The sequence below is a fragment of the Euprymna scolopes genome, chromosome 37 (assembly GCF_053919585.1).
Source record: "Euprymna scolopes isolate OS-2025 chromosome 37, ASM5391958v1, whole genome shotgun sequence".
NCBI classification, from domain to species: domain Eukaryota; kingdom Metazoa; phylum Mollusca; class Cephalopoda; order Sepiida; family Sepiolidae; genus Euprymna; species Euprymna scolopes.
The window spans coordinates 15,066,175-15,089,368 of NC_136518.1; the positions used below are offsets into that span (position 1 = coordinate 15,066,175).

The 23,194-nt window shown below is 33.2% G+C and overlaps 2 protein-coding genes across 2 annotated transcripts in view; one reads left to right on the top strand and one right to left on the bottom strand.

Annotated features, from left to right (window-relative positions):
• LOC145261098 (uncharacterized) overlaps positions 1 to 23,194 on the bottom strand; it is a 446,786-nt gene that overhangs the window by 405,335 nt on the left and 18,257 nt on the right. The window lies entirely within an intron of this gene.
• Positions 1 to 23,194, top strand: part of LOC145261100 (tectonic-like complex member MKS1) — a 474,527-nt gene that overhangs the window by 42,374 nt on the left and 408,959 nt on the right. The window contains exon 5 of the mRNA XM_080119317.1: positions 14,962 to 15,062. Within this exon, the coding sequence (XP_079975443.1) occupies positions 14,962 to 15,062 (101 nt within the window). The remainder of the gene's footprint in view (positions 1 to 14,961; positions 15,063 to 23,194) is intronic.

Below are 23,194 nucleotides of genomic sequence, written 5' to 3' on the forward strand. Positions count from 1 at the left end.
GGAGTTTAGCAGCAAAATGTCTGTTTATATACTTGAACTTCTGCATGTCAGTACAGTCAGGGAAGCAGGAACCCAGAAAGGAATTCCAAAGTTTAGCAGTTCTGGGGAAGAAACTATTAGAGTAGAAGGCTTTCTGGCATCTGGGGATCTCTACTGTGTAGGCGTGAGACTTTACTGCTTGTCGGAGTTGTCGGGGGTATTTACGTTGAGGGGGTTTGTGTATTGTACTGTATTTTGTGTATTATAGATTGTACTGCATTTTGTTACTAATTTTTAATGCTGTATCCCAGAGTTCTACTGCATATATAAATATTTCCGTATGCTAGAACATTTTCATCTTAAATTTTACGCAATTATGCAGAATGTAGAAACTATGCATAAATAGGATTCAGCATAATAATGAAATGAAACCAATCATCTAATGAGAAACCATAAAAAATGAATAAGTAATTAATTTACACTCATTTTTTAAAGGAATATGAGAATTAGTTAAAATTTGTGTAGTCGCTCACATATCTATGACTAAGTATATTAAGGAGTTTGTTTTAATAATTTTTAAATAAAAAAAGTAGACTTTTAATATTAAAGTCAGAACAAGAAAAAAAAACTCAACAGGTATACAGATTAAGTAATCCATTGATGGTTGATATGCCATAAAACAAACTAAACACAACTATGTTTCATCTCCGTAGGGAATCGTCAGGCTTATGACATGAAATTTGTGTTTCAACCTAGCTCTACTTAAATATTAAGCACTCTTGAAGTAAATCCTGAACATTAACACATACTATGTTAGATCTTATAATATGAGGTGCTCTGTGCCAGACAGGCAAAGATGCCAAAAACAGGTTTTGAACAGTTCTAATGCTACACTTCACCTTTTCTGTCCTCGGTCAGTGCAGGAGAAATCTTTCATGATTGAGACAATTTAAATTTTTGTTCCTATCCCCTTTCTGGGGAGCTGGATTTTCCCCACTTGTGTCTAACTCTGTCTTCGTGGGGAGGCAAGTAAATAGGAGCAGGTTTTGAGTAATCGCTGCTCAAAGTTCGACAACATCAAAACTGGCATAAAATAATTATTTACGCATATATCAATGTGTTTTCGGTCTCATTTTGTGAGGTAACCACTCTAGATTATAAAAGATAGAACTGAAGTACCAGAGAAAATGGATAATCGAGCCTCTGGCGGCTTCGTCTATCTGGCACAGAGTGTGTGTGTGTGCAGTCAACACCAACCCTATTCAGGGTTTAACCGGTTTCTTCCGAAGGAGGAAGTTTCATGGGAGTATGAAATTCACAAGTGGTCCCCAGTTGCATGTATATCCCCGTTAGGGGAGATGACGACGTTAGGTTTTTGCAACTTTTTGCAGGGAGGTGTCAACGTCCTCCTACATACAGCACCTCAACTTCCCAAATTGGTCAGGCCCTGTCGGTGGGGCATTAGAATACGCCGACTGTCCCCCTGCAGAGGGTAAAAGTCCCTCAATGGGGGTCCTGGATATGACCATAAACTATATCCAGTGGTGAGGCCCCAGCTTGTGGGCTTTGGGGAGTGTGGAGCCACCCTTTAATTACCATTGCTCTCAGGTCCACTTTGACCCGGAGTGGTAGTACCTGTTAGGGTCCCAACTATGGGTTAAATAGAAACCGACGTGAAAACAACAAATATATTCTATTAAAAAAATTTTTCTTCAAAATCTTTGGATTCGGCATTAAATAACCTGAAAACGGTTGATATGCCGTAAAACGAAAACAACCAACCAACCAACCAAATTGGTCACCCATTTTAGTAATGACCAGGCTCAACGTTGCCTAACTTCGGTGATCTGATGGGAACCGGTGTGTCAACGTGATTATGCTGTGATTGCCTCATACTACATGCATACATTGTGATTTATTTAATCAATCATTTCTTACAGATGTTGCCATTTGACTCTGTTGAATTCATTGCTCAATTTCCCTCTACTCTTTTTTGAAATTATTTTTTTCAGACATTGTTTTTCTTTTACCAAATTTTGAAACTTTTGAAAATATTGTTTTTTTGGATGATTTGGACTATTATTTTCATCTTGTTTTTTTTTTTTGTTTTTTGTTTTCCACAACGTTTCGACCGATGTAACCTCCGACTGTCTTCACGTGCATTCACACTGGATGTTATTGGTGAATGGTGAAAAATGCTTGGTTTTTTTTTTGCTTTCCCAAACGAACTTAGCCGTTAGAAATTCAAAACGCAAATAGCGCCAAGTCTCTTTCTTTTTTTTTTTTTTTTTTTTTTTTTTTTAAATAAATCCGGGTCCATTCCGTGTTTTTTGATTTGATGAACGTATACTTTTGAGATGACGTTCGATAATTATTTTTTGTATTATTTAGACTATTATTCTCATCTTGGTTGTTTTTTTTACAACATTTCGGCTGATGTACCCCCTGACCATTTTCATCATATTAACAAACCGGAATGGACTCTGATTTATTAAAAAAAAAAAAAAACACTTGGCGCATTTTAAATTTCTCACAGCTATGTTTGTTAGGAAAAACAAAAAAATCTATTATCTTGGTTGTTTTTCCACAACATCTGGCCAGAAGCTGCTAGAAAGACCTTATCCTGCCTTGACAAAGTTTAAAATAGACTTCGTAGCCTCGTAGGAGATGCCCTTTTCTCTTTCCTGCAACCTCTTTCTCACAGAAGAGACGTTGCAAGCCTGTCTCTGCTTTATTGTTATTTTCATGGCAAGTGCTTGTCTAAGCTCTAATCTATGGCCTCCCCTCACCAAACTTTCACAAGAAACACTAGTCTAGCTGAAAACACTATCAATAATTCCCCCCACTCTTTATCTGTGCCTAAACCTAAACGTAGATTCCATGAAGAAAGCTTCTTTCTTAGAACTGCACACCTGTGGAACTGTCTTCCGTTTGCCTGCTTTCCAGCTGACTACAATATGGTCGTTTTCAAGTCCAACATAAACAAGTTCTTGATGAGCCGTTCCCCTTAAGTAATCCAATTTACTAAATTTCCACTACTAATGATTACTATGATAGTGTCCCATTGACTACTGTACATTCTTTCACCCTTATCCTCGAGTGGCCTCTGGGCCTTGATAAGTGGTGACTCCTATGTAAAAAAAAAATGTTTTTTTAACTTTTGAAAATATTTGAATATTGAAATGGTCTCATCAATATATATATATATATATATATATATATATATATATATATATATATATATATATATATATTGATGAGACCATTTCAATATTTTTTTTATTTAAATAAAATTACCAAATCTATTCAAAATTCCCAATTATGACAACTTTACCAATTCAGATTCTGTTAAAACCTCTAAATATTTACGTAAATCATTGTTTTTTTTTAATTTTTATTTTCGGATTACTGTAAAAAAATATATGCATATAAATATATGTGCATATATAAAACAAAAATACACTTTCAGTGGAATGATGATCATAATGATTTTAGTTTAAAAGCAATAAATATTTATCATTTTTCATTAGTACGAGCTGTGAAAAGTTAAGTTTTAAACAAAAAATAACAACAAAAAAAAAGTTAAAAGAATCGTTTTTGTTATTGCAAAATACACACAAATTTTCCTGATACCATATCATTCGTCTCAACATTTATATTTATTACTAAAAATTTCTGAAATGGCATGTGCTCGTCTGAGCTTCAATCTATGGTCCCCCTTCGCCAAACTTTCACAAGAAACATTTGTCTAGCTGAAAACGCTATCAATAATTTCCCCCACTCTTTATCTGTGCCTAAATCTGCAAGTAAATTCCATGAACAAAGTTTCTTTCTTAGAACTGCACGCTGTTTTCCTGCTTTCAAGCTGACTACAATATGGTTGTCTTCAAGTCCAACGTAAACAAGTTCTTGATGAGCCGTTCCACTTAAGTTAACAAATTTACCAAATTTTCATTACTAACGATTACTATATTGTCCAGTTGACTACTATTCACTTTTTAACCCTTATCCTCGAGTGGCGTCTGGGTCTTGATAAGTGGTGATACCAATGTAATATATATATATATATATATATATATATATATATATATATAGTAAGTTATAAAAATATATATGGCAATTAAGCTACACAGAATATTCCGCGTTTCATCCATGCTAGGATTCGTCAGGCTTATGAATCCTAGCGTGGATGAAACGCGGAATATTCTGTGTAGCTTAATTGCCATATATATTTTTATAACTTACTACATAGTTCTACCTATGTATTGAGCACTGTTGAAGTAAATACTTAACGCTTACACATAAAATAGTACTTCCATATATTAATTTATGTGATAAAATGAAGTAGTCATATATATACTCATAAATATTTTTTAATGCTGAATTTTGGAGCGTGATTACAAAATATTGATTATGTCACAAATTTTGTATTCAACTGAATTATAATATACAAGTTCTGTACGACATAAAGTCCTAATTATTGAGCTAAATTATATCTGCTACTTTGCACACCACTGTATCAAAATAATAAGTTTGGTTACTAACTCATGCACTCGTCTAACTACAATCACTATCAACAGTTTCCTCCTCTCTCTATCTCTGCCTAAATCAAACGTGGATTCCATAAACAAAGCTTCTTTCCTAGAACTGCCCGCCTCTGGAACTCTGTTTTGCTGGCCTGTTTTCCAGCTGACTACAATATGGTTGTCTTCAAGTCTAATATAAATAAGTTTTTGCTGAGCCTATCTCTTAAATAATCAAATCATACCAAATTCTCACTATTAACGATTACTACACTGTTATCCTGATGATTACCATAGACACATTAACCCTTATTCTTCAGTGGCTTTCGGGCCTTGATAATGTGGTGACCCTCCCCCTTAAAAAATATATATATATATATATATGCAAATAAGGGCAAATCATAATATTGCAAAGGTAGTTATTATCACTGTGCCCAATCGGTGTGGCAAAAAGACAGTTTTTGCCGATAATTGAAATCAAAGAAAATCCGTTTTTTTTTTTTTGCAAAATGATGTGGAATCACAGAATGATGTGGAATCACAGAATGATGTGGAATCACAGAATGATGTGGAATCACAGAATGATGCTTCGTTTTTCACATTCACTGTTCTAATTAGTCTTGCCATTTTCAGACTTCACAGCCACAAACTGAAAATAGTTTTTTCCAATTATATGAAGAATTGTGAATGTCTCTCTCTCTCTTTCTCTCTCTCTTCTCTTTCTCTTTTTCTCCCTGCCCTCTCTCTCTCTCTTTCTATCTTTATAAAGTTAGATATGTTTATTTGTATGTATGTACAGGATCCACTCCTAAACTTCAGAAACTGAAAATACTTTTTCCAATTATATGAAGAATTGTGAATCTCTCTCTTCCCCTCTCTCTCTCTAAAGTTAGGTATATTTATATAATTGTATGTAAACTAATTAACTAATCATTATGAATTTTGAAACACAGCTGCTAGGCGTAAGGGATCAAAATGTGAGCCATATCTATATTTTAATTTAGTTTTATTCAAAGAATGAAAAAATAAATACGGAATAAATAAATGTTACTAAAGGCAAGATAAGTTACTCTTCTACCTACTTAGATAAGTTTGTGCTTTAACTTATTTTAAAGTGTTTTTTTATTTTTGTTAAAAATAAAGTATAACGAGACCGATACTGCACCAACCACACCGGGTGTCCTTAACTTCATCAGATTCCACCCGATATGACAGGTGTTCTTTCGATCGTACATTGTCCCGCCACAAGTTGGCCTGTTGATTGTCTTCACCCACTGTGTTTTCATGGTGGGGCGCTTTGTTTCTCGATTGAATCGTCTCCTACTCTGTGTAGGTAATCTCTGGGTACATCAATCACTGCGCTGGTCCTTGTGGCTTGCTGCAAAATGAACAGTCCTCACCACAAGCAAACAGAATTCCGGTTTATAACCATAACAAACTATTTATTAATTTCATTACTTCATAAAAGCTACTGTCTAAATTGAGGTGACTGACTATAGCAGTGAAACGATGTAAGACCAGACCGGTAAAGTCACAGATTTCCCATTAACACAGGCTAGTTAACATCATAACATCAGGCCCTGAGGGCTCCCAAATCGGGAGTGCTTGACCAGCCCAACCATTCAGTTTGCTGGTTACAACTCTACTCTTTTTAGAATTCCTTTTTCTAAAAATCCAATCCCTTTTCCCCACCTCTCCTTCAGAGAGTGGTTACAAACACCCTTTCTTTCTTCCTCTTAGAGCTTACCCTTCGTCTTGTCCACCCTCTCCTCTCTCTCTCTCTCTCTGTTCCCCTAATTTCTACTCCTCCTCTTCGAACTTATCTCTACTAAATTTTAACCCTCATTTGCACAGAGGTTTTTACTTATTATTAAATTAGGAGTGATTAGTCATTCCAGGTCGAACAATGCTTGGCGGCGACCCTTACCCTTGACCCCCATTCTAAGTTGTCAGCCTTAATCAGCTAAGGATCTCTGGATCTCTTCATACCTCTCAACAGAGGTTTTAAAAACAACCTTTCATGTTAACATCTATATAACGACAGTGAAATAAAAACAATTATTATTTGTTTTTTCTCTTTCTGACAAAATCCCATAGACATCAACACCCCCTCTTCGCAATCAGACATCAACACCCCCTCTTTTGCTCTCTCTTCCTCTATCTCGTCCAGTCAAACACCCCCTCTCACCGCAATATGCACCTTGCTGCATGCATTCATGACACCACTAGTGTCATAAAAGGTAGTGTAAAAAAAAGCTGTCAGGTTATAATCAAAACAAAATGATGGTCTGATTTGAGCCATAGTTGAGCCTCAGTAATCGCTCAAAAATCTAAAATTAAACAAAATACTGGTAGAACATTACATTTCACATGATTGGAAACATTTATTGGATTTGTTTCTATCAGTACTTTGTTTAATTTTTGGTTTTTGAGCAAGCATCGAGGTCCAAATACTGAAACCACCATTTTGTCTTTCATTCTAACTTGACACGTTTTGTACTACTTTAATTTTTAGTTAAAAAAAAAAAAACAGTTTAAAATAAGTTAAAATACAGAACTTATCCGGGTAACATAATTTGCTTTTGGTAACATTTATTCGTTATTTTTTAGTTTTTATCCTCTCCCTTTTTTATGTTTTAATTTATTTTAAAGAGCGAAAAACAAAATGTTGGTTTCGTTAGAGCCATAGTCAAGCCTTGATAATCGCCCCAAAATCCAAAATGAAACAAAATACTGATAGAAGATTACATTTTCACATGATTGCTGACATTTATTGAGTGTGTTTCTATCAGTATTTTGTTTAATTTTCGATTTTTAAACTATTATCGATGTTTTTTTCTTAAATTTTACATGCTTTACTCTATCTTTATTTTCAGTTATTAATAACAACAGATCAAAGAATCGTCATGCCTGTGAAATGAAGCGTGTACATGTCTGTATGAATAACTATTGATATAAGTAGCTCTATTTATTATTGAGCACTAGTATATAAACCCAGTGGGAATTCTCTGAATTTTCATTCTATTGTAACATAGTGTGTATGCACGTATGCAAATGCATCACCAGTATGGAAAAGTTGAAAATTTTAAAGGAGATCATGTTAGAGACGTGGATGACGTTCAAGATCATGTCAATCCTCTGAGTTCACTAGCAGCACTTTTGTTGCAATGCTGCGGTCCGCATATGCTGCATTGCTGCTTGCAATGGTTTGGCCACACCCTTCCCTGACCGCACTGTAAGGCTGAAAGAAACATTGCGGCAGACAGTTTCATTGTCTTGATCCAGCTGAAGATCTGGACCAAGACAGTGAAACAAGATGCTGAACTGATTCTGGTCTATGTCACTGGAACCGCTCATACCTCATGCTCATGGCTACAGCAGCATCAAATTGTCAGGCGTTGCCAGCCTTAATTTGAGATTGCGCAAACTCAATGGGTGGAGCCGGCTCAACTGATCCACAATGATAGCTGAACCATACTGTGAATATCTGCAACAAAGTTGAAACAGTCAGATCATGATAACAATCCAATTTGCAATCTCCTCTGATCTGTTCGGATAGATAGAATATAAAATAAGAGGCATTACTTTTGAAACATCCCCTGTGTATAGTTTCAAAAGTGATGATCATTAGTTGTAGTGTTAGAAAACTCCTCAAGACAGGAACGTTCTCTTGTCCAGTTTTTGGAGAAGGGAATCATGTGCGATTCAGTGTTTGGTCATACTTATAATCATCTACATATATATAAAGGGCAAAATGTGTGTGTGTTTGTATGTCTGCCAAAAACTTTCAACATATGCGACGGATCCTTACGAGATCAGTATTGTTTTGAAGCTTGATGTCTTGGACGACATATATTGAAAAATTGGCCAAAAACATTACTTCCTTCACCCTCAACTTGACAGTTTTCTACAAGGAGGGGTCGGTTTTTCTGCTAACATTTTTGCAAGTCATTGCCTCCTTTCGATTGACTTGCCTTAATTTCAACGTTTGTGATTTCCAGTTTTGTCATGGACACATCAGCAAAGACGTCACTTTTTTTTTCATCTACTTTTCCTCCTTCATGCTACAGGTTCAAGCCTGCCTGCCTGCCTACTACCACTTTTTTTTTTTTAACACCCTCTACACCCAAACTGTCTACTGTATTGATTTTACAATTTTTTTTTCAGGCTTCCTTAAAGTCCAAAAAAAGAGTTGTCAATCTAATTAGTCCCACTTTATCAATTGAGTTCCAGCCCCGGTCTCATCGCCGTAATATTGCATCACTGTGCCTGTTTTACAAATATTTTAATGGACTGTGCTTTGATGAACTCGTTTCACTTGTACCCCCTCGACGTACATATCCCCGACAAACCTGCTTAACAATAAGATCTCACCCCTTCACTGTTCTTGTCCCCAAATGCTAGAAAGCTTTCTATTCTAATAGTTTCTTCCCTCGAAAAGCTAGACTTTGGAATTCCCTTCCTGCTGTCTGCTTCCCTGGCTGTACTGATATGCAGAAGTTTAAATGTAACATAAACAAATATCTTGTTAATCTTTCCTGGACGTGGCCCCAAATAGTAGCCCCTTACGTTCAAGTGGCGATATGCTTTGTAAGGGGGTGAACATGAGTAAAAAAAAAAAAGAAAAGAAAAAAAAAAAACATTAATACTCTCGACCAAGAAAAGTGTATGCAATGTGATGATTTATCGAAATGAAACAAACAGGCCCTGCTACCTCAACTGTTCCTCATCTACTGAAGAACTCTCATCCATTCTTAAAATGTTTCTTGCATTTTCACCCCAAACAAGGCACAATACCACTTTGATGTAGTGGGCTACTATCTGGGATATAATTTGCTGGGATATTATATAAAAGGCAAAATGAGCACGAGCGTTTATGTATGTCCAAGAATATGTAGGGAGTTGAGCAGCAAGATGTTTGTTTACATTACACTTGAACTTCTGCATGTCAGAACAGACAGGAAAGCAGGGACTCACAAGGGAATTCTAAAGTCTAGCAGCTCTCGGGTAGAAATTATTTTTCAATTTTCTTATTTTGCTCTCGCTGGATATGGAGCATCCTACTGGATGCCACACATTCACCTGCTATCTCATACATTCTAACTGAGAGATCTTTCTAATATTCTAGCCATCTCCTAAGTATGATGAAGTGATCTTCTTTTTAGCCAAAAATATTTTGCATGTTGTTGGTTGGCTCATTCTTTTAGTTTTTTGAAACGGAAGACCTTGGTGTGTTTCTGTAGCTTGTTTTGTGTTTCTGTAGCAAGCTTGTTTTGTGTTTCTGTAGCAAGCTTGTTTAGTGTTTCTGTAGCAAGCTTGTTTTGTGTTTCTGTAGCAAGCTTGTTTTGTGTTTCTGTAGCAAGCTTGTTTTGTGTTTCTGTAGCAAGCTTGTTTTGTGTTTCTGTAGCAAGCTTGTTTTGTGTTTCTGTAGCAAGCTTGTTTTGTGTTTCTGTAGCAAGCTTGTTTAGTGTTTCTGTAGCAAGCTTGTTTTGTGTTTCTGTAGCAAGCTTGTTTTGTGTTTCTGTAGCAAACTTGTTTAGTGTTTCTGTAGCAAGCTTGTTTTGTGTTTCTGTAGCAAGCTTGTTTAGTGTTTCTGTAGCAAGCTTGTTTTGTATTTCTGTAGCAAACTTGTTTAGTGTTTCTGTAGCAAGCTTGTTTTGTGTTTCTGTAGCAAGCTTGTTTTGTGTTTCTGTAGCAAACTTGTTTAGTGTTTCTGTAGCAAGCTTGTTTTGTGTTTCTGTAGCAAGCTTGTTTAGTGTTTCTGTAGCAAGCTTGTTTTGTATTTCTGTAGCAAACTTGTTTAGTGTTTCTGTAGCAAGCTTGTTTTGTGTTTCTGTAGCAAGCTTGTTTAGTGTTTCTGTAGCTTGTTTTGTATTTCTGTAGCAAACTTGTTTAGTGTTTCTGTAGCAAGCTTGTTTAGTGTTTCTGTAGCAAGCTTGTTTTGTGTTTCTGTAGCAAGCTTGTTTTGTGTTTCTGTAGCAAGCTTGTTTTGTGTTTCTGTAGCAAGCTTGTTTAGTGTTTCTGTAGCAAGCTTGTTTTGTGTTTCTGTAGCAAGCTTGTTTTGTGTTTCTGTAGCAAACTTGTTTAGTGTTTCTGTAGCAAGCTTGTTTAGTGTTTCTGTAGCAAGCTTGTTTTGTGTTTCTGTAGCAAGCTTGTTTTGTGTTTCTGTAGCAAGCTTGTTTTGTGTTTCTGTAGCAAGCTTGTTTTGTGTTTCTGTAGCAAGCTTGTTTTGTGTTTCTGTAGCAAGCTTGTTTTGTGTTTCTGTAGCAAGCTTGTTTAGTGTTTCTGTAGCAAGCTTGTTTTGTATTTCTGTAGCAAACTTGTTTAGTGTTTCTGTAGCAAACTTGTTTTGTGTTTCTGTAGCAAGCTTGTTTAGTGTTTCTGTAGCTTGTTTTGTATTTCTGTAGCAAACTTGTTTAGTGTTTCTGTAGCAAGCTTGTTTAGTGTTTCTGTAGCAAGCTTGTTTTGTGTTTCTGTAGCAAGCTTGTTTTGTGTTTCTGTAGCAAGCTTGTTTTGTGTTTCTGTAGCAAGCTTGTTTTGTGTTTCTGTAGCAAGCTTGTTTAGTGTTTCTGTAGCAAGCTTGTTTTGTGTTTCTGTAGCAAGCTTGTTTTGTGTTTCTGTAGCAAGCTTGTTTTGTGTTTCTGTAGCAAGCTTGTTTAGTGTTTCTGTAGCAAGCTTGTTTTGTGTTTCTGTAGCAAGCTTGTTTTGTGTTTCTGTAGCAAACTTGTTTAGTGTTTCTGTAGCAAGCTTGTTTTGTGTTTCTGTAGCAAGCTTGTTTTGTATTTCTGTAGCAAACTTGTTTAGTGTTTCTGTAGCAAGCTTGTTTTGTGTTTCTGTAGCAAGCTTGTTTTGTGTTTCTGTAGCAAGCTTGTTTTGTGTTTCTGTAGCAAGCTTGTTTTGTGTTTCTGTAGCAAGCTTGTTTAGTGTTTCTGTAGCTTGTTTTGTATTTCTGTAGCAAACTTGTTTAGTGTTTCTGTAGCAAGCTTGTTTAGTGTTTCTGTAGCAAGCTTGTTTTGTGTTTCTGTAGCAAGCTTGTTTTGTGTTTCTGTAGCAAGCTTGTTTTGTGTTTCTGTAGCAAGCTTGTTTTGTGTTTCTGTAGCAAGCTTGTTTAGTGTTTCTGTAGCAAGCTTGTTTTGTGTTTCTGTAGCAAGCTTGTTTTGTGTTTCTGTAGCAAACTTGTTTAGTGTTTCTGTAGCAAGCTTGTTTAGTGTTTCTGTAGCAAGCTTGTTTTGTGTTTCTGTAGCAAGCTTGTTTTGTGTTTCTGTAGCAAACTTGTTTTGTGTTTCTGTAGCAAGCTTGTTTTGTGTTTCTGTAGCAAGCTTGTTTTGTATTTCTGTAGCAAACTTGTTTAGTGTTTCTGTAGCAAGCTTGTTTAGTGTTTCTGTAGCAAGCTTGTTTTGTGTTTCTGTAGCAAGCTTGTTTTGTGTTTCTGTAGCAAGCTTGTTTTGTGTTTCTGTAGCAAGCTTGTTTTGTGTTTCTGTAGCAAGCTTGTTTTGTGTTTCTGTAGCAAGCTTGTTTAGTGTTTCTGTAGCAAACTTGTTTAGTGTTTCTGTAGCAAGCTTGTTTTGTGTTTCTGTAGCAAGCTTGTTTAGTGTTTCTGTAGCTTGTTTTGTATTTCTGTAGCAAACTTGTTTAGTGTTTCTGTAGCAAGCTTGTTTTGTGTTTCTGTAGCAAGCTTGTTTTGTGTTTCTGTAGCAAGCTTGTTTTGTGTTTCTGTAGCAAGCTTGTTTTGTGTTTCTGTAGCAAGCTTGTTTTGTGTTTCTGTAGCAAGCTTGTTTAGTGTTTCTGTAGCAAGCTTGTTTTGTGTTTCTGTAGCAAGCTTGTTTAGTGTTTCTGTAGCAAACTTTTTTAGTGTTTCTGTAGCAAGCTTGTTTAGTGTTTCTGTAGCAAGCTTGTTTTGTGTTTCTGTAGCAAGCTTGTTTTGTGTTTCTGTAGCAAACTTGTTTAGTGTTTCTGTAGCAAGCTTGTTTTGTGTTTCTGTAGCAAGCTTGTTTTGTATTTCTGTAGCAAACTTGTTTAGTGTTTCTGTAGCAAGCTTGTTTAGTGTTTCTGTAGCAAGCTTGTTTTGTGTTTCTGTAGCAAGCTTGTTTTGTGTTTCTGTAGCAAGCTTGTTTTGTGTTTCTGTAGCTTGTTTTGTATTTCTGTAGCAAACTTGTTTCGTGTTTCTGTAGCAAGCTTGTTTTGTGTTTCTGTAGCAAGCTTGTTTTGTGTTTCTGTAGCTTGTTTTGTATTTCTGTAGCAAACTTGTTTCGTGTTTCTGTAGCAAGCTTGTTTTGTGTTTCTGTAGCAAGCTTGTTTTGTGTTTCTGTAGCTTGTTTTGTATTTCTGGAGCAAACTTGTTTCGTGTTTCTGTAGCAAGCTTGTTTTGTGTTTCTGTAGCAAGCTTGTTTCGTGTTTCTGTAGCTTGTTTTGTATTTCTGTAGCAAACTTGTTTCGTGTTTCTGTAGCAAACTTGTTTTGTGTTTCTGTAGCAAGCTTGTTTTGTGTTTCTGTAGCTTGTTTTGTATTTCTGTAGCAAACTTGTTTTCTGTAGCAAGCTTATTTAGTGTTTCTGTAGCAAGCTTTGTTTTAGGGATATTATATAAAAGGCAAAATGAGCACGAGCGTTTATGTATGTCCAAGAATATGTAGGGAGTTGAGCAGCAAGATGTTTGTTTACATTACACTTGAACTTCTGCATGTCAGAACAGACAGGAAAGCAGGGACTCACAAGGGAATTCTAAAGTCTAGCAGCTCTCGGGTAGAAATTATTTTTCAATTTTCTTATTTTGCTCTCGCTGGATATGGAGCATCCTACTGGATGCCACACATTCACCTGCTATCTCATACATTCTAACTGAGAGATCTTTCTAATATTCTAGCCATCTCCTAAGTATGATGAAGTGATCTTCTTTTTAGCCAAAAATATTTTGCATGTTGTTGGTTGGCTCATTCTTTTAGTTTTTTGAAACGGAAGACCTTGGTGTGTTTCTGTAGCTTGTTTTGTGTTTCTGTAGCAAGCTTGTTTTGTGTTTCTGTAGCAAGCTTGTTTAGTGTTTCTGTAGCAAGCTTGTTTTGTGTGTCTGTAGCAAGCTTGTTTTGTGTTTCTGTAGCAAGCTTGTTTTGTGTTTCTGTAGCAAGCTTGTTTAGTGTTTCTGTAGCAAACTTTTTTAGTGTTTCTGTAGCAAGCTTGTTTAGTGTTTCTGTAGCAAGCTTGTTTTGTGTTTCTGTAGCAAGCTTGTTTAGTGTTTCTGTAGCAAGCTTGTTTAGTGTTTCTGTAGCAAGCTTGTTTTGTGTTTCTGTAGCAAGCTTGTTTAGTGTTTCTGTAGCAAGCTTGTTTTGTGTTTCTGTAGCAAGCTTGTTTTGTGTTTCTGTAGCAAGCTTGTTTAGTGTTTCTGTAGCAAGCTTGTTTTGTGTTTCTGTAGCAAGCTTGTTTTGTGTTTCTGTAGCAAGCTTGTTTAGTGTTTCTGTAGCAAGCTTGTTTTGTGTTTCTGTAGCAAGCTTGTTTTGTGTTTCTGTAGCAAGCTTGTTTAGTGTTTCTGTAGCAAGCTTGTTTTGTGTTTCTGTAGCAAGCTTGTTTAGTGTTTCTGTAGCAAGCTTGTTTTGTGTTTCTGTAGCAAGCTTGTTTTGTGTTTCTGTAGCAAGCTTTTTTAGTGTTTCTGTAGCAAGCTTGTTTTGTGTTTCTGTAGCAAGCTTGTTTTGTGTTTCTGTAGCAAGCTTGTTTTGTGTTTCTGTAGCAAGCTTGTTTTGTGTTTCTTTAGCAAGCTTATTTAGTGTTTCTGTAGCAAGCTTGTTTTGTGTTTCTATAGCAAGCTTGTTTAGTGTTTCTGTAGCAAGCTTATTTAGTGTTTCTGTAGCAAGCTTGTTTTGTGTTTCTGTAGCAAGCTTATTTAGTGTTTTTGTAGCAAGCTTGTTTAGTGTTTCTGTAGCAAGCTTGTTTAGTGTTTCTGTAGCAAGCTTGTTTTGTGTTTCTTTAGCAAGCTTGTTTTGTGTTTCTGTAGCAAGCTTGTTTTGTGTTTCTGTAGCAAGCTTGTTTTGTGTTTCTGTAGCAAGCTTGTTTTGTGTTTCTGTAGCAAGCTTGTTTTGTGTTTCTGTAGCAAGCTTGTTTAGTGTTTCTGTAGCAAGCTTGTTTTGTGTTTCTGTAGCAAGCTTGTTTAGTGTTTCTGTAGCAAGCTTGTTTTATGTTTCTGTAGCAAGCTTGTTTAGTGTTTCTGTAGCAAGCTTGTTTTGTGTTTCTGTAGCAAGCTTGTTTAGTGTTTCTGTAGCAAGCTTGTTTTGTGTTTCTGTAGCAAGCTTGTTTAGTGCTTCTGTAGCAAGCTTGTTTTGTGTTTCTGTAGCAAGCTTGTTTAGTGTTTCTGTAGCAAGCTTATTTAGTGTTTCTGTAGCAAGCTTGTTTTGTGTTATATTTTATGTTTCGTGTTTCTGTCTCATTTTAGATATAGAGAAGAAGATATGCTTCATATTGTCTTTTTTATTTCAGACCATTCAGCCAATGACGACATCAGTCAGCGAACGTATAACGCCATTAACCAAGCAAATGTTTGCGGTCAGACAACGAAAAACCAGCAGTAAAAAGACCAGGTCTGTTAATCCTCTTTTCATTTCTGTGTTCTTTTTTTTTTCTCTCACAAGGATTTTGTTTGACCTGCCATCTGCTTCTCACCAACTACTATGAGACCTCAGTGAAATCAGCAAGTCCAAAACAAAAACACATAAAATCTGATATATAAAGTGAAGACAATATGTAAAGTGAATATGTCTATTATATAAAGGGCAGAGATCTGGTTATATATTCAGCTAAAACTCGAAAAATACACAACAAACATCGACAAAGTTGATATTTTGTTAATCAGTACAACCTCAGATGTATGAGATCAAAAATTAAAAAAAAAAAAGATTAATTATTTGCGAGTTAGTAGCCATTTATGTCATTTAATGTTATCAAAACATACACATATCTTTTAATGTTATTATGTAAAGAGAAGTAAGTCTGAGTTTTTTTCACAAAGTTATTTCCCTTATGCCAAATCAAGTTATGGGTTATGGGTGTGTGTATATCCAGAGAGAAAAATAGGCTGGGCGAAGAAAAAAGAGTGGGTTGGGAGAGGGAAAACGGTGGAGGGAGAAAGAGAGAGGGATAGACTTTTGCCTTTGGCCAATGCTGACTACTACTGCTTTTCTATTATATGAAGTAAAGTCAGTTCCTTTATTGCTTCTTTGTCATCAATAACTTTCTTCCTACAAAATCAATATTTGATTGTGATTTATTAGTTTTTCTTGGGGATTTTTCTAACATATTTAAAAGAAATAAAATGTAATTCGGTTTAATTCCTTCCAGTAAGTACTTTTTCTGGGTCAGAATTATTTTCAAATGGCTTCCATATTAGAAAAAAAAAAAGGACAATGTAACTTTGTATGGACGAATATAGTTGATTTCCTCTTTTTTAATTTTCGTCTATATTTTTCTTTGTTTAAAACAAAAAAATATTTTAGAAAAATAACTGCAGAGCTTAAAAAAAAATGCAAAAAAAAAAAAATTGCAAGTAAATCCTACTGGGCAATGCTGGGTAGGTGCACCTAATAATAGAGTAAAACTAGTTGGTACATTTTATTTTTGTCTTTTATTTTTATTCATTTTTTTTTTTTTTCTATCAGTTTATTTAAGCTAGGGATGAAGCATCCCACATGACACCGTACATTCACCCATCTCATATATTCCAACTGAGAGATCTTTTTAAGATTCTGACTGTACTTTTAAGTGCAATTGTTTGAGTCTCTCTTTCATTTAGTTCACCAAGTATATCTGCTAGGTAATTTTTGAAATTCTTTTTCTTGAAACCATTTGCTCCTATAATTACTTGAATGATAGAGATCTTCCTAAAATTCCAATTTCTTTTCATGTCATACATTAGACCTTGGTATTTCATTATCTTTTCCTTCACAGCTCTGTTTAACCCAGTATCGTTGCGGACACTAACTTCTACTAAGGTTGCTTCTTTCTTCTTCTTGTCCCATAACACTATGTCAGGTTTTATAGCTCTGTTTTCTAGGTACGTAACAGTAGGAATTGCATAGTCATAGTGGTGTACAAAACCTTGAAAATATCCTTACTTTGGTGTTGCGGTCCTGGATATGACCATAAACTATATCCAGTGGTGAGGCCCCAGCTTGCGGGCTTTGGGGAGTGTGGAGCCACCCTTTAATTACCATTGCACCCAGGTCCACTCTGACCCAGAGTGGTAGTACCTGTTAGGGTCCCAACTATGGGTTAGAAAGAAACCGACTTGAAAACAGCAAATATATTCTATTAAAAAACTTTTCTTCAAAATCTTTGGATTCGGCATTAAATAACCTGAAAAGGGTTGACATGCTGTAAAAACCAATACAACCAAACAACTACTTTGGTGTTGCACTTTATCTCAGATTTTCACCAGAGTAGGGTATTGAATCAGCAAAAGGCATGTCATGCAAGATAAATTTGCGTTTTGATGTCGGCTCTACCTTGATTCATAGTTGTTTTGTTGACTTGCTGCTGCATTCGATATTCAACTTTTTACATCTTGTCCGATGGAGAGATTTTTTTATCCCTATCTTTGATGCAACATGGTGAACTACATTAATAACAAATGTATATTATCTCTATCTTTGATGCAACATGGTGAACTACATTAAGAACAAATGTATATTATCTCTATCTTTGATGCAACATGGTGAACTACATTAATAACAAATGTATATTATCTCTATCTTTGATGCAACATGGTGAACTACATTAAGAACAAATGTATATTATCTCTATCTTTGATGCAACATGGTGACCTACATTAATAACAAATGTATATTATCTCTATCTTTGATGCAACATGGTGACCTACATTAATAACAAATGTATATTATCTCTATCTTTGATGCAACATGGTGAACTACATTAATAACGAATGTATATTATCTCTATCTTTGATGCAACATGGTGAACTACATTAATAACAAATGTATATTATCTCTATCTTTGATGCAACATGGTGAACTACATTAATAACGAATGTATGTTATCTCTATCTTTGATGCAACATGGTGACCTACATTAATAACAAATGTATATTATCTCTATCTTTGATGCAACATGGTGAACTACATTAATAACAAATGTATATTATCTCTATCTTTGATGCAACATGGTGAACTACATTAAGAACAAATGTATATTATCTCTATCTTTGATGCAACATGGTGACCTACATTAATAACAAATGTATATTATCTCTATCTTTGATGCAACATGGTGAACTACATTAAGAACAAATGTATATTATCTCTATCTTTGATGCAACATGGTGAACTACATGAATAACAAATGTATATTATCTCTATCTTTGATGCAACATGGTGACCTACATTAATAACAAATGTATATTATCTCTATCTTTGATGCAACATGGTGAACTACATTAATAACAAATGTATGTTATCTCTATCTTTGATGCAACATGGTGAACTACATTAATAACAAATGTATATTATCTCTATCTTTGATGCAACATGGTGAACTACATTAATAACAAATGTATATTATCTCTATCTTTGATGCAACATGGTGAACTACATTAATAACAAATGTATATTATCTCTATCTTTGATGCAACATGGTGAACTACATGAATAACAAATGTATATTATCTCTATCTTTGATATGGTGAACTACATTAATAACAAATGTATATTATCTCTATCTTTGATGCAACATGGTGAACTACATTAATAACAAATGTATATTATCTCTATCTTTGATGCAACATGGTGAACTACATTAATAACAAATGTATATTATCTCTATCTTTGATGCAACATGGTGAACTACATTAATAACAAATGTATATTATCTCTATCTTTGATGCAACATGGTGAACTACATGAATAACAAATGTATATTATCTCTATCTTTGATATGGTGAACTACATTAATAACAAATGTATATTATCTCTATCTTTGATGCAACATGGTGAACTACATTAATAACAAATGTATATTATCTCTATCTTTGATATGGTGAACTACATTAATAACAAATGTATATTATCTCTATCTTTGATGCAACATGGTGAACTACATTAATAACAAATGTATATTATCTCTATCTTTGATGCAACATGGTGAACTACATGAATAACAAATGTATATTATCTCTATCTTTGATATGGTGAACTACATTAATAACAAATGTATATTATCTCTATCTTTGATGCAACATGGTGAACTACATTAATAACAAATGTATATTATCTCTATCTTTGATATGGTGAACTACATTAATAACAAATGTATATTATCTCTATCTTTGATGCAACATGGTGAACTACATTAATAACAAATGTATATTATCTCTATCTTTGATGCAACATGGTGAACTACATTAATAACAAATGTATATTATCTCTATCTTTGATATGGTGAACTACATTAATAACAAATGTATATTATCTCTATCTTTGATGCAACATGGTGAACTACATTAATAACAAATGTATATTATCTCTATCTTTGATGCAACATGGTGAACTACATTAATAAGAAATGTATATTATCTCTATCTTTGATATGGTGAACTACATTAATAACAAATGTATATTATCTCTATCTTTGATGCAACATGGTGAACTACATTAATAACAAATATATATTATCTCTATCTTTGATGCAACATGGTGAACTACATTAATAACAAATGTATATTATCTCTATCTTTGATATGGTGAACTACATTAATAACAAATGTATATTATCTCTATCTTTGATGCAACATGGTGAACTACATTAATAAGAAATGTATATTATCTCTATCTTTGATATGGTGAACTACATTAATAACAAATGTATATTATCTCTATCTTTGATGCAACATGGTGAACTACATTAATAACAAATATATATTATCTCTATCTTTGATGCAACATGGTGAACTACATTAATAACAAATGTATATTATCTCTATCTTTGATATGGTGAACTACATTAATAACAAATGTATATTATCTCTATCTTTGATGCAACATGGTGAACTACATTAATAACAAATATATATTATCTCTATCTTTGATGCAACATGGTGAACTACATTAATAACAAATGTATATTATCTCTATCTTTGATATGGTGAACTACATTAATAACAAATGTATATTATCTCTATCTTTGATGCAACATGGTGAACTACATTAATAACAAATGTATATTATCTCTATCTTTGATGCAACAGGTGAACTACATTAATAACGAATGTATATTATCTCTATCTTTGATGCAACATGGTGAACTACATTAATAACAAATGTATATTATCTCTATCTTTGATGCAACATGGTGAACTACATTAATAACAAATATATACTATCTCTATCTTTGATGCAACATGGTGAACTACATTAATAACAAATGTATATTATCTCTATCTTTGATATGGTGAACTACATTAATAACAAATGTATATTATCTCTATCTTTGATGCAACATGGTGAACTACATTAATAACAAATGTATATTATCTCTATCTTTGATATGGTGAACTACATTAATAACAAATGTATATTATCTTTATCTTTGATGCAACATGGTGAACTACATTAATAACAAATATATATTATCTCTATCTTTGATGCAACATGGTGAACTACATTAATAACAAATGTATATTATCTCTATCTTTGATGCAACATGGTGAACTACATTAATAACAAATATATATTATCTCTATCTTTGATGCAACATGGTGAACTACATTAATAACAAATATATATTATCTCTATCTTTGATGCAACATGGTGAACTACATTAATAACAAATGTATATTATCTCTATCTTTGATATGGTGAACTACATTAATAACAAATGTATATTATCTCTATCTTTGATGCAACATGGTGAACTACATTAATAACAAATGTATATTATCTCTATCTTTGATATGGTGAACTACATTAATAACAAATGTATATTATCTCTATCTTTGATGCAACATGGTGAACTACATTAATAACAAATATATATTATCTCTATCTTTGATGCAACATGGTGAACTACATTAATAACAAATGTATATTATCTCTATCTTTGATATGGTGAACTACATTAATAACAAATGTATATTATCTCTATCTTTGATGCAACATGGTGAACTACATTAATAACAAATGTATATTATCTCTATCTTTGATATGGTGAACTACATTAATAACAAATGTATATTATCTCTATCTTTCATGACACATGGTGAACTACATTAATAACAAATATATATTATCTCTATCTTTGATGCAACATGGTGAACTACATTAATAACAAATGTATATTATCTCTATCTTTGATATGGTGAACTACATTAATAACAAATGTATATTATCTCTATCTTTGATGCAACATGGTGAACTACATTAATAACAAATATATATTATCTCTATCTTTGATGCAACATGGTGAACTACATTAATAACAAATGTATATTATCTCTATCTTTGATATGGTGAACTACATTAATAACAAATGTATATTATCTCTATCTTTGATGCAACATAGTGAACTACATTAATAACAAATGTATATTATCTCTATCTTTGATGCAACAGGTGAACTACATTAATAACGAATGTATATTATCTCTATCTTTGATGCAACATGGTGAACTACATTAATAACAAATGTATATTATCTCTATCTTTGATGCAACATGGTGAACTACATTAATAACAAATATATATTATCTCTATCTTTGATGCAACATGGTGAACTACATTAATAACAAATGTATATTATCTCTATCTTTGATATGGTGAACTACATTAATAACAAATGTATATTATCTCTATCTTTGATGCAACATGGTGAACTACATTAATAACAAATGTATATTATCTCTATCTTTGATATGGTGAACTACATTAATAATAAATGTATATTATCTCTATCTTTGATGCAACATGGTGAACTACATTAATAACAAATATATATTATCTCTATCTTTGATGCAACATGGTGAACTACATTAATAACAAATGTATATTATCTCTATCTTTGATATGGTGAACTACATTAATAACAAATGTATATTATCTCTATCTTTGATGCAACATGGTGAACTACATTAACAACAAATGTATATTATCTCTATCTTTGATATGGTGAACTACATTAATAACAAATGTATATTATCTCTATCTTTGATGCAACATGGTGAACTACATTAATAACAAATATATATTATCTCTATCTTTGATGCAACATGGTGAACTACATTAATAACAAATGTATATTATCTCTATCTTTGATACGGTGAACTACATTAATAACAAATGTATATTATCTCTATCTTTGATGCAACATGGTGAACTACATTAATAACAAATGTATATTATCTCTATCTTTGATATGGTGAACTACATTAATAACAAATGTATATTATCTCTATCTTTGATGCAACATGGTGAACTACATTAATAACAAATATATATTATCTCTATCTTTGATGCAACATGGTGAACTACATTAATAACAAATGTATATTATCTCTATCTTTGATATGGTGAACTACATTAATAACAAATGTATATTATCTCGATCTTTGATGCAACATGGTGAACTACATTAATAACAAATGTATATTATCTCTATCTTTGATATGGTGAACTACATTAATAACAAATGTATATTATCTCTATCTTTGATGCAACATGGTGAACTACATTAATAACAAATGTATATTATCTCTATCTTTGATATGGTGAACTACATTAATAACAAATGTATATTATCTCTATCTTTGATGCAACATGGTGAACTACATTAATAACAAATATATATTATCTCTATCTTTGATGCAACATGGTGAACTACATTAATAACAAATGTATATTATCTCTATCTTTGATGCAACATGGAGAACTACATTAATAACAAATGTATATTATCTCTATCTTTGATGCAACATGGTGAACTACATGAATAACAAATGTATATTATCTCTATCTTTGATATGGTGAACTACATTAATAACAAATGTATATTATCTCTATCTTTGATGCAACAGGTGAACTACATTAATAACAAATGTATATTATCTCTATCTTTGATGCAACATGGTGAACTATATTAATAACGAATGTATATTATCTCTATCTTTGATGCAACATGGTGAACTACATGAATAACAAATGTATATTATCTCTATCTTTGATGCAACATGGTGAACTACATTAATAACAAATGTATATTATCTCTATCTTTGATGCAACATGGTGAACTACATTAATAACAAATGTATATTATCTCTATCTTTGATGCAACATGGTGACCTACATTAATAACAAATGTATATTATCTCTATCTTTGATGCAACATGGTGAACTACATTAATAACGAATGTATATTATCTCTATCTTTGATGCAACATGGTGACCTACATTAATAACAAATGTATATTATCTCTATCTTTGATGCAACATGGTGAACTACATTAATAACAAATGTATATTATCTCTATCTTTGATGCAACATGGTGAACTACATTAATAACAAATGTATATTATCTCTATCTTTGATATGGTGAACTACATTAATAACAAATGTATATTATCTCTATCTTTGATGCAACATGGTGAACTACATTAATAACAAATGTATATTATCTCTATCTTTGATATGGTGAACTACATTAATAATAAATGTA